Below are 11,482 nucleotides of genomic sequence, written 5' to 3'. Positions count from 1 at the left end.
GCAATGTAGAGTGGTCATGCCAATTACATTACAGAGAAACGTCGACTATTAACTTAACTATAATACAGTGGAAGTGGTCAAAACCGGCACTCATTGGGACTGAAGAAATAATCCGGTTTTGACAATGTGCTGATTTTCAGCTGATGATAATGTACAAATCACAGACAGGTCTGAGTCTTTAAGCCAGTGTTGACAACTTGCCGGACTGGGCAGATGCCGGTTTTGACAGCTTCCACTGTATTACCATTTATTATATTACCAAAGTGTGGACATGTTTTCAAATATGGGAATATTCCCTGTGCCCTCTGTCCCGTATCAAATTTGCCGACACCGACTTGGTCGCGTAGACAGTCTGGCAATGACGTGCAGGAAATCGGGTGATAATGTTACAGTAGAGTCGGTGACCTCAGTTCGTTATTCTGTAGCATAAACAATACGTCACTTCTTTAACAACTAGACCACGATTCCTCACAACAAATGTCACCCCTCATAAAATATATTCTCTACAATCGCAAGAAGGTTCAACCCAAACATTTCCTAAACGGTTTGGAAACACCATGGTAAAACGTTAAAAAGCTAAATTGTTTTCAGTCTGGAATATTGCCATTAAATAACAAATCAACCAACCTTTGATGAAACGTCACAATGGTCATATTCGCAGACAAAAATAACAGAGACGTCTGAGGTGTGTTTTATTCCAAGTTAAGGTAAGTCAAAGCGACCTTCACAGTTTGACAACAGGTTGTCATGAATTTACAAGTTGTCAAATTCGTGTTTTCACACGTCAAAAACATGTCATACTTCCGTGTCATTTCATTGTCATGTCTCGATCGGTGCGGTCACATGACAATTTCGTTTACAGACATTGGTTTGTTTCTGAGCAACACAAATTTGACAACACCGAAAGTTTCATGGGAAAGTTGTTGAGAATAGAGACCGAACACATTTCTCGACAACAGTTTGACAACTCCGAAGCTGGTGTTGGTGGCGAGTTGTTGGACTGTTCAGACCCTTAAACTCGTATTTTACAACATGTGTTGTCGAACTTACGTTGTCCGTGTGAAGGCCGCTTAATGGTCTCTAATAACAACCACGACATTGCAGTCAGGAAACAGTCACGTGACACTGTCACGATATATGTGGACAAAAAATACACATCACCCATAAAGGGCACAGATGCAGCTGACAATATTCTCTCTATGCTCGCTCAGTGAAAACAATCGAGAATGATGTAATCCTTTCATCATGACGCTAAAATATATGACGTCATTTACACAATACCATAATTGTTCTTTCACCTTTTGAGATGCGAGAGTCGACATTTTCGAGATAATCGGTATAATATCCTAAATGACACCCTACTCAGTCAGAAACGCAGATTAGCTGTCACTCCTGAATTAATGTCAAAATATCTTAGTTACGGCCCGGAAGTTCACAAGGAACGGATAATCCGAACTTTCTCTTTGTTCGTAGGTACACTCTAGACAGTCCACACTGGTAATAAACACATGCATTCCACTCGTGTATGTTAGTACATTGGAACCGCACTACCGCACACTAATGACTTAGAAGTCCTTCATTTTATGGATTTTTGTTATGGGTTTTGAATTGGCGACAGGGTCAAGTGCTTTCACATTTGTTGTACTGGAAAAGAAGCATCCTTAATACGAAATACAGAGAGGATTTATATTTCTCAACGAGACATTTATTCTAACGTGGAGCGTTAATGGAACCCTAGCACCACGTCCCCCAGAAAGACACCTTTCGAAAAATCATATTTCGTGTTTCAGGACACGGTCTGAATTCTTAATCAATGTAAATATGACTTGGTATGAAACTTACTTATCGTCTCTTGGTTATCATTGAAATAATCAATTGCTATTTTGATCTATGAAATATAATTTAAAAAGAAAAACTTCGAATGAATCGGTTTTAGTGGGACATAAAAAATAGTTGACATTCTTGTCAACCCACATTTCTTTAACGTCATTGTCTGAGAAACAATTGCACATTGATAGCGTCAGTCTGAATGGACATTCATGGGTGAGTAGTTAGACAGTAAAGCATACCCTGAGTCTGGGGACCGCATTACTACCTGTTCATTTCAATGAACATTTGGAGAAGAACTTCCTTGCTTTGGTCAAGGTGTGACGTAACTTGATACACTGTGGGATGATGCGACCATACACGATAATGGCATTTACATAATGTATTATCCTCTAACTTGATAGTACATACGGGTCCTGTTGGAGTCAAAATTACTGTTTCTTTAAAGTTTGAGAAGAAATTGAAAATTTGGCCTTGATGCGTATATCATAAATCAGATTCAGATTTGAGATGTACTCTCAGGCAGACAAAGTTTCTCGGTGTGGAAAAATGTCCTTCATGATGAAATATACACATGGAAAGATATAAATGAACATCTGACCGATAGAAATAGTAGTAGCTGGACAATTGGCTAAAAACATTGTTGTGTTTCAGTGGTGTCTTTGTTGACATGAAACGTCTGTGTTGAACACGGCGGTGTTTCAAACCTCTCTGTACAAAGCATAGTGTGGCGCCGCCGAAGAGTTCACCGGTGAAACTGACTGTACATTTAAATACATTTTCGTCACACATGGCGTCACGAGTCCTGACGTCACATGCAATCGTGCTTCCCCAGGTTCAGGATACAGTCGGTGTGATATACAGTGATATACTTCAAGACAATGCACAGTGCATCCTCATGACCTCTGGTCGATGCCAAGCTCCTTAAAGTTGTCCAAGTACCGATCATACTCGTCGGAAGTAGATATCATCGGGGTGGTCGGGAGCTACAATAATACAAGTCACAAATATATACAATGAGCAAATGTCGGACAAACTGACGGTGTAAATGCTGCTTTAACGTTGGCAGAAATCACAATTCTATACTGCAGCGAAATGTGAAAGCCTGCGACACTAACAAATAATGTACTTTAAACAATCGGAATGAAACAATGTAATAATGCATTCCGTATGTTGCATGTTGTTAGGTTGAAAATCAGTAGTAATGATACCAGGTGTTCGCAAAAAGACATGCGTCCCAAAGGCAGCACCCATCACTAGCACATGCGTCCCAAAGGTAGTACCCATCATTAACACGTGCGTCCCAAAGGTAGCACCCATCACTAACACGTGCGTCCCAAAGGAACCACCCATCATTAACACATGCAAAGGCGAGTCAATTGTTCACTTAACACTTCAAGGATGGGGAAAGTCAAAATAGAAACAAAATTGTCACTGATGCATCTGATGAAATGGTCTCCTCATGTCTACCATGAAACATCTTAAAATCTTTGCTGAGGCCTTTACTGTTGTAACCTGTGCATGAGTCGTATAACATTCTTTGAAGTGAACAACCGGTCCGGTGTAAAGAGCAGAGTCGATTTTATCTCAAAGGTTGTGAAATGTGAACATCAAATGTCGAATGCTTCTCAGCGATCATATGATCGTATCTCGACTCATTAACATAGGTTTACGACAGACGCTAAGATTCATTTTCGAATTCACCAATAAGAGGCAACTGACGGGTTAGGATGGTCAGATTTTCTTACTTCGTTACTCCTTGTCACTGACTCCGGACATATTGATGCTTATGTCCCTAGTATGATGGTCTAAGTTCAGTTGTTGGTAACCTATAGCCTGCTTTTATGTTGTGTTGTTAAAATGTTTTAGATTATATTAGTGCTTTTACGTTTCGATCTGTAATAATCTAGTTATTTTACTATACTTCTTTGTACGTAAGTCCACAAACATTCAAAGTAAATTAAAACTTTCCACGTTTTTTATCGTAGAATATATGTCTTTTTAATGTATGGCTAGATTTCCTAAACTACTAACGGCTGAAGGGATGATGCAAATCCAGCTCGGATTCATGCAGGAAGCAAATGTACAGTAAGTCCCCATGATCAATAGTATGGTGATCTACCTTCAGTCGTTGGTGACATATAGCCAGTATTTTATGTTGTCTTGTCCAAATAGTGATCTTAGTTTTAACTTTCCACACTAGTTTTAAATTGTAACTGTGATATTCCAGTCGTTTTACTGTCCTTTGTTGACGGGGTTTTATTATGTACATATCTCCTATTTCAGTATTAAATGTCCTCTCCACGATATGGCAGAAATATTGCCAATGTGACGTTAAATATTAACTCACATACTGTCCTTCTTTAACATGTTGTTGTACTCTTATTCCATGTATTATCAGTTTATAACATAGTAACGATATGGCTGGAATAATGATGACGTGACTATCAATACTAACTCACTCATTCACTATTGATGCTCATGATGTCAAACATTGGATTTTCTAGTCCCGACTAGCGTATAAGCATACCACATTCAAACAGCTGGCATATTCCTGATTACAGCGTTGAAGAACAAACAGACAAGCATAGCACTCCTAACCCTAATACAAACTCTTCCAAAGTGAACAACGCCGTAAAACGGGACCCACCTGTGAGAGCTGATGGTAGGCTCGGGCATGCAGCACTGTTGCGGAAATCAGAAGGTTGTTATACGGTTGCTTCTCCATCTTCCAGTCTTGGCCGAAGCCGATGAGGATCTCTGCGGATGGGAGAGCGCACTCTCCCTGGAGGGCTCGTTGCAGTGTTGGGATGAAGTACCCGTGGTAGTCGAACACTTTCACAGGCGGCTTGTTCCGGTACAGCTTTATCGGCTGGTCGTAGGGATTTTGGGGTTGTGACACGAATATCACTAATCTGGGGGCAAAGAGAAGAGGATGACGTCCACACAGCAATAACACACAGGAAATTACTATATTTAAACCCCGAACTTAAAAAGGAAACGTGATCTCTTTGATAATGGAATTATAATCCCAGTGATTCAATTCGCTACTTGAGAGTGTTAAATGGGTGTGTACAAGTTCGACATGATCACATTTACATAATCAACATATTCACGGATTAAACTGCGCAATCAATGACACTCTGGGCTTTGGAATACTGTTTAAAGCACAGTCAATGGTGTTCCCTATTTCATCAAGAGTTAATAAAACCGGTATCAGATAAATCGATGTGAGACAGCAATCTGAGAACGGACCCATTTAATGGTGTCGGTGGCAAATACATAGAACAACTGGTTTGTATTGTCCGCGATCACGACAACTGTAATATGTGGTGTGAAATTGTATGGTCTTCGTATAGTTACGAAGTACGCTTTCTCAGTTCAAACGCCACGCGCCTGCAATTTAATGGAATATCAAAATGCTTAAAGCCACCATGTTTCACCACAATTCACATTTAATCAGTATACGGACGCATATATTAATATTCGACATAAATCACAATGCTTTTTCAGCTGCTCCCGGAAATAATGATATTTATTTCCCAGTTCACTTTCAAGTTGACTCATGCACTGTGTATATTACTAGTTTTCCTCCTAGCAGTATATTGTTAATCAGCTGGCCATCTCCAGGGGTTACCTGCACTTCCGTGTTGCGTATATGTCCCCACTGGAAGCCTCCAGGATCAGACCACGGTCCAGAACATTCAGCAGCTGGGTGGTCAGGGAGCTCTGTCTGTGATTGTCAATCAAGTTGTCGCACAGAGGGAAGTGTAGCTGGTCCAGACCAGCGGGGCCGTACATCTAGAGACATTCAAATACAGATTAATGAAATACATCTAATGATACTCCGCTGCACGTCAGTGAAATACATCCAGTAACACTACACTGCACGTTTATGAAATACACCTAGTGACACTACACTGCACGTTAATGAAATATTTCCAGTGACATTACACTACAGCTTAATGGAATACATCCAGTGACACTACACATTAATGGAATACATCCAGTGACACTACACATTAATGGAATACATCCAGTGACACTTCACATTAATGGAATACATCCAGTGACACTACAATACAGGTTAATGAAATACAACTAGTGGTACTACACGTCAATGAAATGCATCTAGTGACACTACGCTACACGTTAATCAAAATGAAACACATCCAGTGCCACTACAATGCAGGTTAATGAAATACATATAGGTACACTACAGTGCAGGTTAATGTCAAATACTTAGTGCCACTACAATACATGCTAATGGCAAACGTCTAGTGACATTACAATGCATGATAATAGGTTGACACCCGTGAAGGTCCCGGGGTAGAATAGGCCTTCAGCAACCCATGTTTGCCATAAAAGGCGACTCAGCTTGTCGCGACTAACGGGATCGGGTGGTCAGGCTCGCTGACTTCGTTGACACATGTCATCGGTTCCCAATTGCGCAGATCGATGTTGTTGATCACTGGATTGTCTGGTCCAGACACGATTATTTACAGACAGCCGCAATATTGCTGGAATATTGCTGAGTGCGGCGTAAAACTAAACTCACTCACTCACTAATAGGTTGACATTATGACGTTCATGTTCCCGCGAAAACAGGGGAATATGGATCGGAGGGAACAAATGAGTTCTTTCATTTTACTGAAGAAATATTGCTAAGGTTTCATTGTGTGTGGTTTTGTTTTATTTATTAGTTCAATATGTCAGATGTTATTACGTTATTGTTGTTGTTATGGGAATGTTTATTCCGTAAATAGGCCACACACCCAGTATTGGATTACCTCCTCAACAATTCACATCGCAAAACAGAGGTAGCGACATAGATGGTACATATTTATTCATTTATACATTGTCACCTAAACAAGTTACAAAACTTGCATTTGTAGATGTGCTAAGTTGAATGAATTTTGATTCACACTGGTGATTATTGCATCATTTAGGTAAAGTATGTTCTCTAAGACCTTGGTAGAAAGAACAAATAAGGCAAAAGTGATACTCGTTCTCTACACAAGGTATTGTACACGAACGACATAGAATTTCACTTCAAAGAATGTCAAGTTTTCTGTTTTCGTAGCACCGCAATATTCAAGATGCATGGCAGCAGTCTATAAATAGTCAAGTCTGAACCGGACAAACAGGTGATGCGATTTATATTAAGAAAATATTAAAATCGCAGGAACATCACAGTTTAGGGAAGCCCACCATACAATCTTATACACTTGCATATTGACATAGCTTTGCTCTGGGCATACAGAACATTCAGACATGTAAGGTTTGATCAGGACCAACAGACATGGATACTTTGATCAGGACAGACAGACATGTACTCTGTCCCTAGGTAGAGGCAGACATGTTAGGTTTGATCAGGACCAAAAGGCATAAATACTTTGATCAGGGCGGACATGTAATTTGTTCTGTACAGACAGACATGTTAATTTTTTTAGGACACACGCATGTGGAAACTTTGTTCGGGACATTCAGGCATGTAGTCTGTTCAGGTACGTTAGACTAAAGGGCAGGAATTTTATGGCTGTCAGATTTTAATTGTGATGGACACGACTGTATTCCTGCTCTTTTATGTGTTGAATGAGCCAATCACGAAACAGCCAGCTATTTATGCGCATGTGTAAACAACAGCAGTTATGATTTAACAAGGGAAACCAGTATTTGATTGACACTAAGTGGTAGATGGACAAGTGGAAGGGATTGTTAATCCAGACGTGTTTGATGAGGTGACAATACTGGCAGTTTAACAAGGCAGAAGAACATCGCAATAAGGAAGCTGGCATCCACAAAATTCTTGTCTTTATGAGTATCACTTCTAAATGTCATTCAAAGACTCCACGTTAGGCTTGTTCAGGACACACAGAACTTTGCTCAGGCTGTTCAGGACACACACATATGTTAGTTTTGTTCAGGACCACCAGACATGTCAGGTTTGTTCAAGAGAGACAACAACAAGGCTTTGTTCAGGACAATGAAATATAATAGCTTTCCTCTGCACACATGTGTTAGTCCCAGTCTATTCCGTAGGAAGAAAGAATGCCTGAAAAGAGTAACTTTAAATGATCACCTCACCTCCTCCTGCAAGTTTCCAACAATAGCGTCCATCATGGGACCGTAGAAGAGCCGGCAGCCTCTGCTGTTTTTCACATGGTGTCCCGCTACCTCCGTGTGACGGTACTTCAGCTTGACGATCACCTCGTGAACTGAGGACAGGCATAGCATGTCGGTATGTCAGTAAAAGTCGTTTTACCAACATTCCAGTTTCATCATTTGTAGTGCTTGACGGTTTAATTAATAAAATAATTTCTAGTCGAAACGACTGAACATAAATTTCAACTATATCGTTGATCTGATATTCATTATTGAACAATTTCTTGTGACAATTTCTAAGGCGTATGACACTACTTTTGCTCAAGATTCTCAACACTGAAAACCTATGTAAAACCTTTTGTAAAATCTTAAAGTGGCATGGGTTACTGTGTGCCGGTTTGAAGCCCCCAGGGCGTCATAAAAAGTACTGACGTACCTTCAGGTTCCTTCTGTAAGCGTGAGAACATCATTAACTGATGTAGGGAGGAGTCTGCCATGGGGATCTCCCTGTCAGAGCGGCCATTGTTGTGGGCAGATGGTGCTCCAGTGTGGGCGTCTGTGGGGTATGGTCTTTCGTCAATCACAAGGTTGTCTTCTAGTGAAAAATACGTAGAAAAGTTATGCAAAATCTTGAAATTCGAAATGAATACGAATAAGACAAAAGGCTACTTTTGAGTTTGTTCACCCATGAACAAATACAGTATTTATATTAAAGGGTGTTACTGACATATTCGTAATCCTTTATTGTGCAAAAACGCAAGCGTTGAAACCTTTTACATTTTCGAGGAAAATTCACGAACAATGACAGGGAATTCGATCCTACAGACCAGTAATTGTCATCTATCTAGAAACTGTCTTCTAATAGGGAAATCGGTATTGTCCACAGAAAATGTGACCCGTCTTGTTAAGTTTCATCATCGTATCAACCAAATTAAATGAAACATACACATTTGATTGAACACAGTGTTTGGTGATGTTTTTGTCATAGCTGGGTTCAACGTATCTTTTTTGTGAAACAACTCCCATATCCTGAAATCAACATGCAACAGTCCTAGGTCTACAGAGACAGTGACTCCCGTTCACTGAAATCGACTTACGTTAGGAGTAGCTCTTAAATGACTGTACCCCTAGCCCTACGCCTCGCCATCGACACCTGAATACATAGATACAAGTTCCTCACCTGTGTCCATCTCCTCGTCTTTCATCTGGTACCGCCCACGTGCAGCGCCCACGGCAGGGTGTCTTCTGTCCGGCAGGGGAATGAGATCTTCCACGTCAATGTTCCCAAGGTCCGACCCTAGACTGCTGACTCGAATGCCTGTCTCGCTCTCTGTAACACAGGAAGAGATACAATTTTGCCCTCTGGCGTGCTTTCCCTTTCTCCTATTTAGTTATATATCGTCGTAAAAGCAGTTTTACACACACACTAACGCACACACACACACACACACACACACACACACACACATACATATACACTTCATACACGATGGGGCGAAGGGGTAGCCTGCGCAGCTCAAGCCGAAGACCGGGGTTCGATTCCTCACATTGGTACAATGTGGGTAGCCCATTTCTGGTGTCCCCCGCCATGACATTGCTGGAATAAAACGAAATCTAAACTCGGTCACTCACTCACTCACTCGCATGCACGTACGCACATACATGCACAAGCGCACACGCTCGTATACACACATACATGCAAGTACGCTTCCCCCATATGGTATCACAGACATTATGTTACAGGGTACAAAATAGTTCAAAGTATGTACTCACCTCCTGAAATGGTGTCAGACACTGTCTTGGGAATGTTGCTGGCCATCTGAAAATAAAGGTGTAAAATGATGATCTATCCAACAAACCTCTCTAGTCTAAAAACAGTTAATGTGATATTTATCCTCTAGGGAAATATTTGCTTTTTTCCCATCATTGTTCGTGATGATAAACAATAGATATCGTGACGTCATGAGAACAATAGCTTGACTAGGGTGGAATGTCTCTGCATTAATGACAGTCGTACATTTTCGTAAAATGACAATTGACAATAAACACAGCAAAGTAGAACGGAATATACGCCCCTTGTGATTACATGCTGTAATATTTGACAGGGTCTCCTAATATAACCATTTATTTACTTGAGACTGACAACACCTGTGTGATCGAAGCTGATGGACTTTCTCTGAGCTAATGTGTGAGACAGTGACTGTTGGAATTACATGCCGGAACCTACTACAGGGGTGAAATGCTAAATTTTAATGTTAAATTGATGCTGAAGTGTCACGTTGAAATATACCGTAAAGTTTAATGCTGAAATCTAATACCATAACAGCATAATGTAAAATATATAAGTGAAGCCTAATGCAGAAGTCCTATAGTACAGTGCGAACTCTAATGCTGAAGTATCAGGCTAAAGTATGAGTTAAGTGTAATACAGAAGTCTAATGCCAAAGTATAATGTTAAGTCTCACGCTCAGATTTCAGGCTAATGCATAAGGCTATGTCTAATTCTGAAGTCTAATGCTGAAGCCTGCTGAAATCGTATGCTAAAGTATATGTCCTGTTTAATACTGGAGTCTAATGCTAAAGTAAAACGTTAAGTTGCTCAACTCTTATGCTGATGTATAATGTTAAGTGTAATTCTAAAGTCTTATGTTGATATACAGTCATGACATACCTCTTGTTTGATGGGGGGATTGCCAGCCTGGGAGTGGGCGAAGTGGTCGTCAACGTCGTAACGCTGTGGCAGGCCGTTACGGCGGTGAGCAGATTCCTGACCTGGAGGTACATGAATTTTCAATGTATATTATCGTTTAAAACAACAGTGATCACGTTTGTTTGATGAAAGTGCCTTATTCAGATCTGTAGGATGTTTGAGGAGCATCGCAGTGTGGTCACAGTTTGTTAGTGGACAGGATAGTGAATACCACTGAGAAATGTTCAAGTTCTTTAATTATGTTGTACTATTACATTGCCTCTTGCAAGCTTGTTCCACAGATATGTATAACTGCGTTACCTTACCTGATGAGAGTGCCAACAACAGCATTACACCTGCTTTGAGTGTACAGTTCTCACATTCTCCCTTCTTGTGTAGGGTCCTGTAGACAAAAACCCACCTTTCTTTGGCAGAAACCTGTAGACTCTGAAGGGATTGTTGCCGTCTAGGTTGCTCATGTCTTTGATCTCCTGGATGTCAGGGAGTTTGTTTAGGGCACAGCGGAGTCGGGTTTTCCAGCTCGGCCAGTCGGGCTGGTCGATCCCATCCCGGAACCTCCCAGTGTGAATTGCCCACTCCTTTAACATGAATGACATGCAGGTAATACACTAAGTCGGGTAATGCTTCAAGGTCAAACGAAACGCAGAATAACGTTTACCTTAACCTGGAGTTAAAGGATATGTTACTTATAGAGCGACGTGTGCGTGAATGGCAGTATGCACTAGCCCTTAAGTGGGCTAAACTGTTAGATACCTTCTTTCATACCATGCAGCTAGTTCACACCTCAACACGGTCACTGCAATTCGGCTGAGCTTGTTTGAAATCCTTGATGTTGTTTCA

The 11,482-nt window shown here is 40.8% G+C and overlaps 1 protein-coding gene across 5 annotated transcripts in view; it reads right to left on the bottom strand.

The window, feature by feature from the left end:
- Positions 1-679: 679 nt before the first annotated feature.
- LOC137257331 (interferon regulatory factor 8-like) overlaps positions 680-11,482 on the bottom strand; it is a 33,398-nt gene continuing 22,595 nt past the window's right edge. For 3 of the 5 annotated variants that reach the window (XM_067794617.1, XM_067794618.1, XM_067794616.1), the window contains 9 exons: positions 11,043-11,220; positions 10,604-10,704; positions 9,706-9,751; positions 9,113-9,262; positions 8,369-8,527; positions 7,915-8,045; positions 5,465-5,628; positions 4,478-4,742; positions 680-2,813 (listed from right to left, as the gene is read on the bottom strand). In XM_067794617.1, coding sequence (XP_067650718.1) covers positions 2,724-2,813; positions 4,478-4,742; positions 5,465-5,628; positions 7,915-8,045; positions 8,369-8,527; positions 9,113-9,262; positions 9,706-9,751; positions 10,604-10,704; positions 11,043-11,220 — 1,284 coding nt within the window. In that variant the 3' untranslated portion in view covers positions 680-2,723. The remainder of the gene's footprint in view (positions 2,814-4,477; positions 4,743-5,464; positions 5,629-7,914; positions 8,046-8,368; positions 8,528-9,112; positions 9,263-9,705; positions 9,752-10,603; positions 10,705-11,042; positions 11,221-11,482) is intronic. The other 2 variants (XM_067794620.1, XM_067794619.1) reach the window with 1 other exon arrangement.

Source organism: Haliotis asinina, chromosome 12 (genome assembly GCF_037392515.1).
Source record: "Haliotis asinina isolate JCU_RB_2024 chromosome 12, JCU_Hal_asi_v2, whole genome shotgun sequence".
In the NCBI taxonomy this organism is placed as follows: domain Eukaryota; kingdom Metazoa; phylum Mollusca; class Gastropoda; order Lepetellida; family Haliotidae; genus Haliotis; species Haliotis asinina.
The sequence above is the reverse complement of the archived record's forward strand: the minus strand, read 5'-3'. Positions and strand labels throughout refer to the sequence as shown.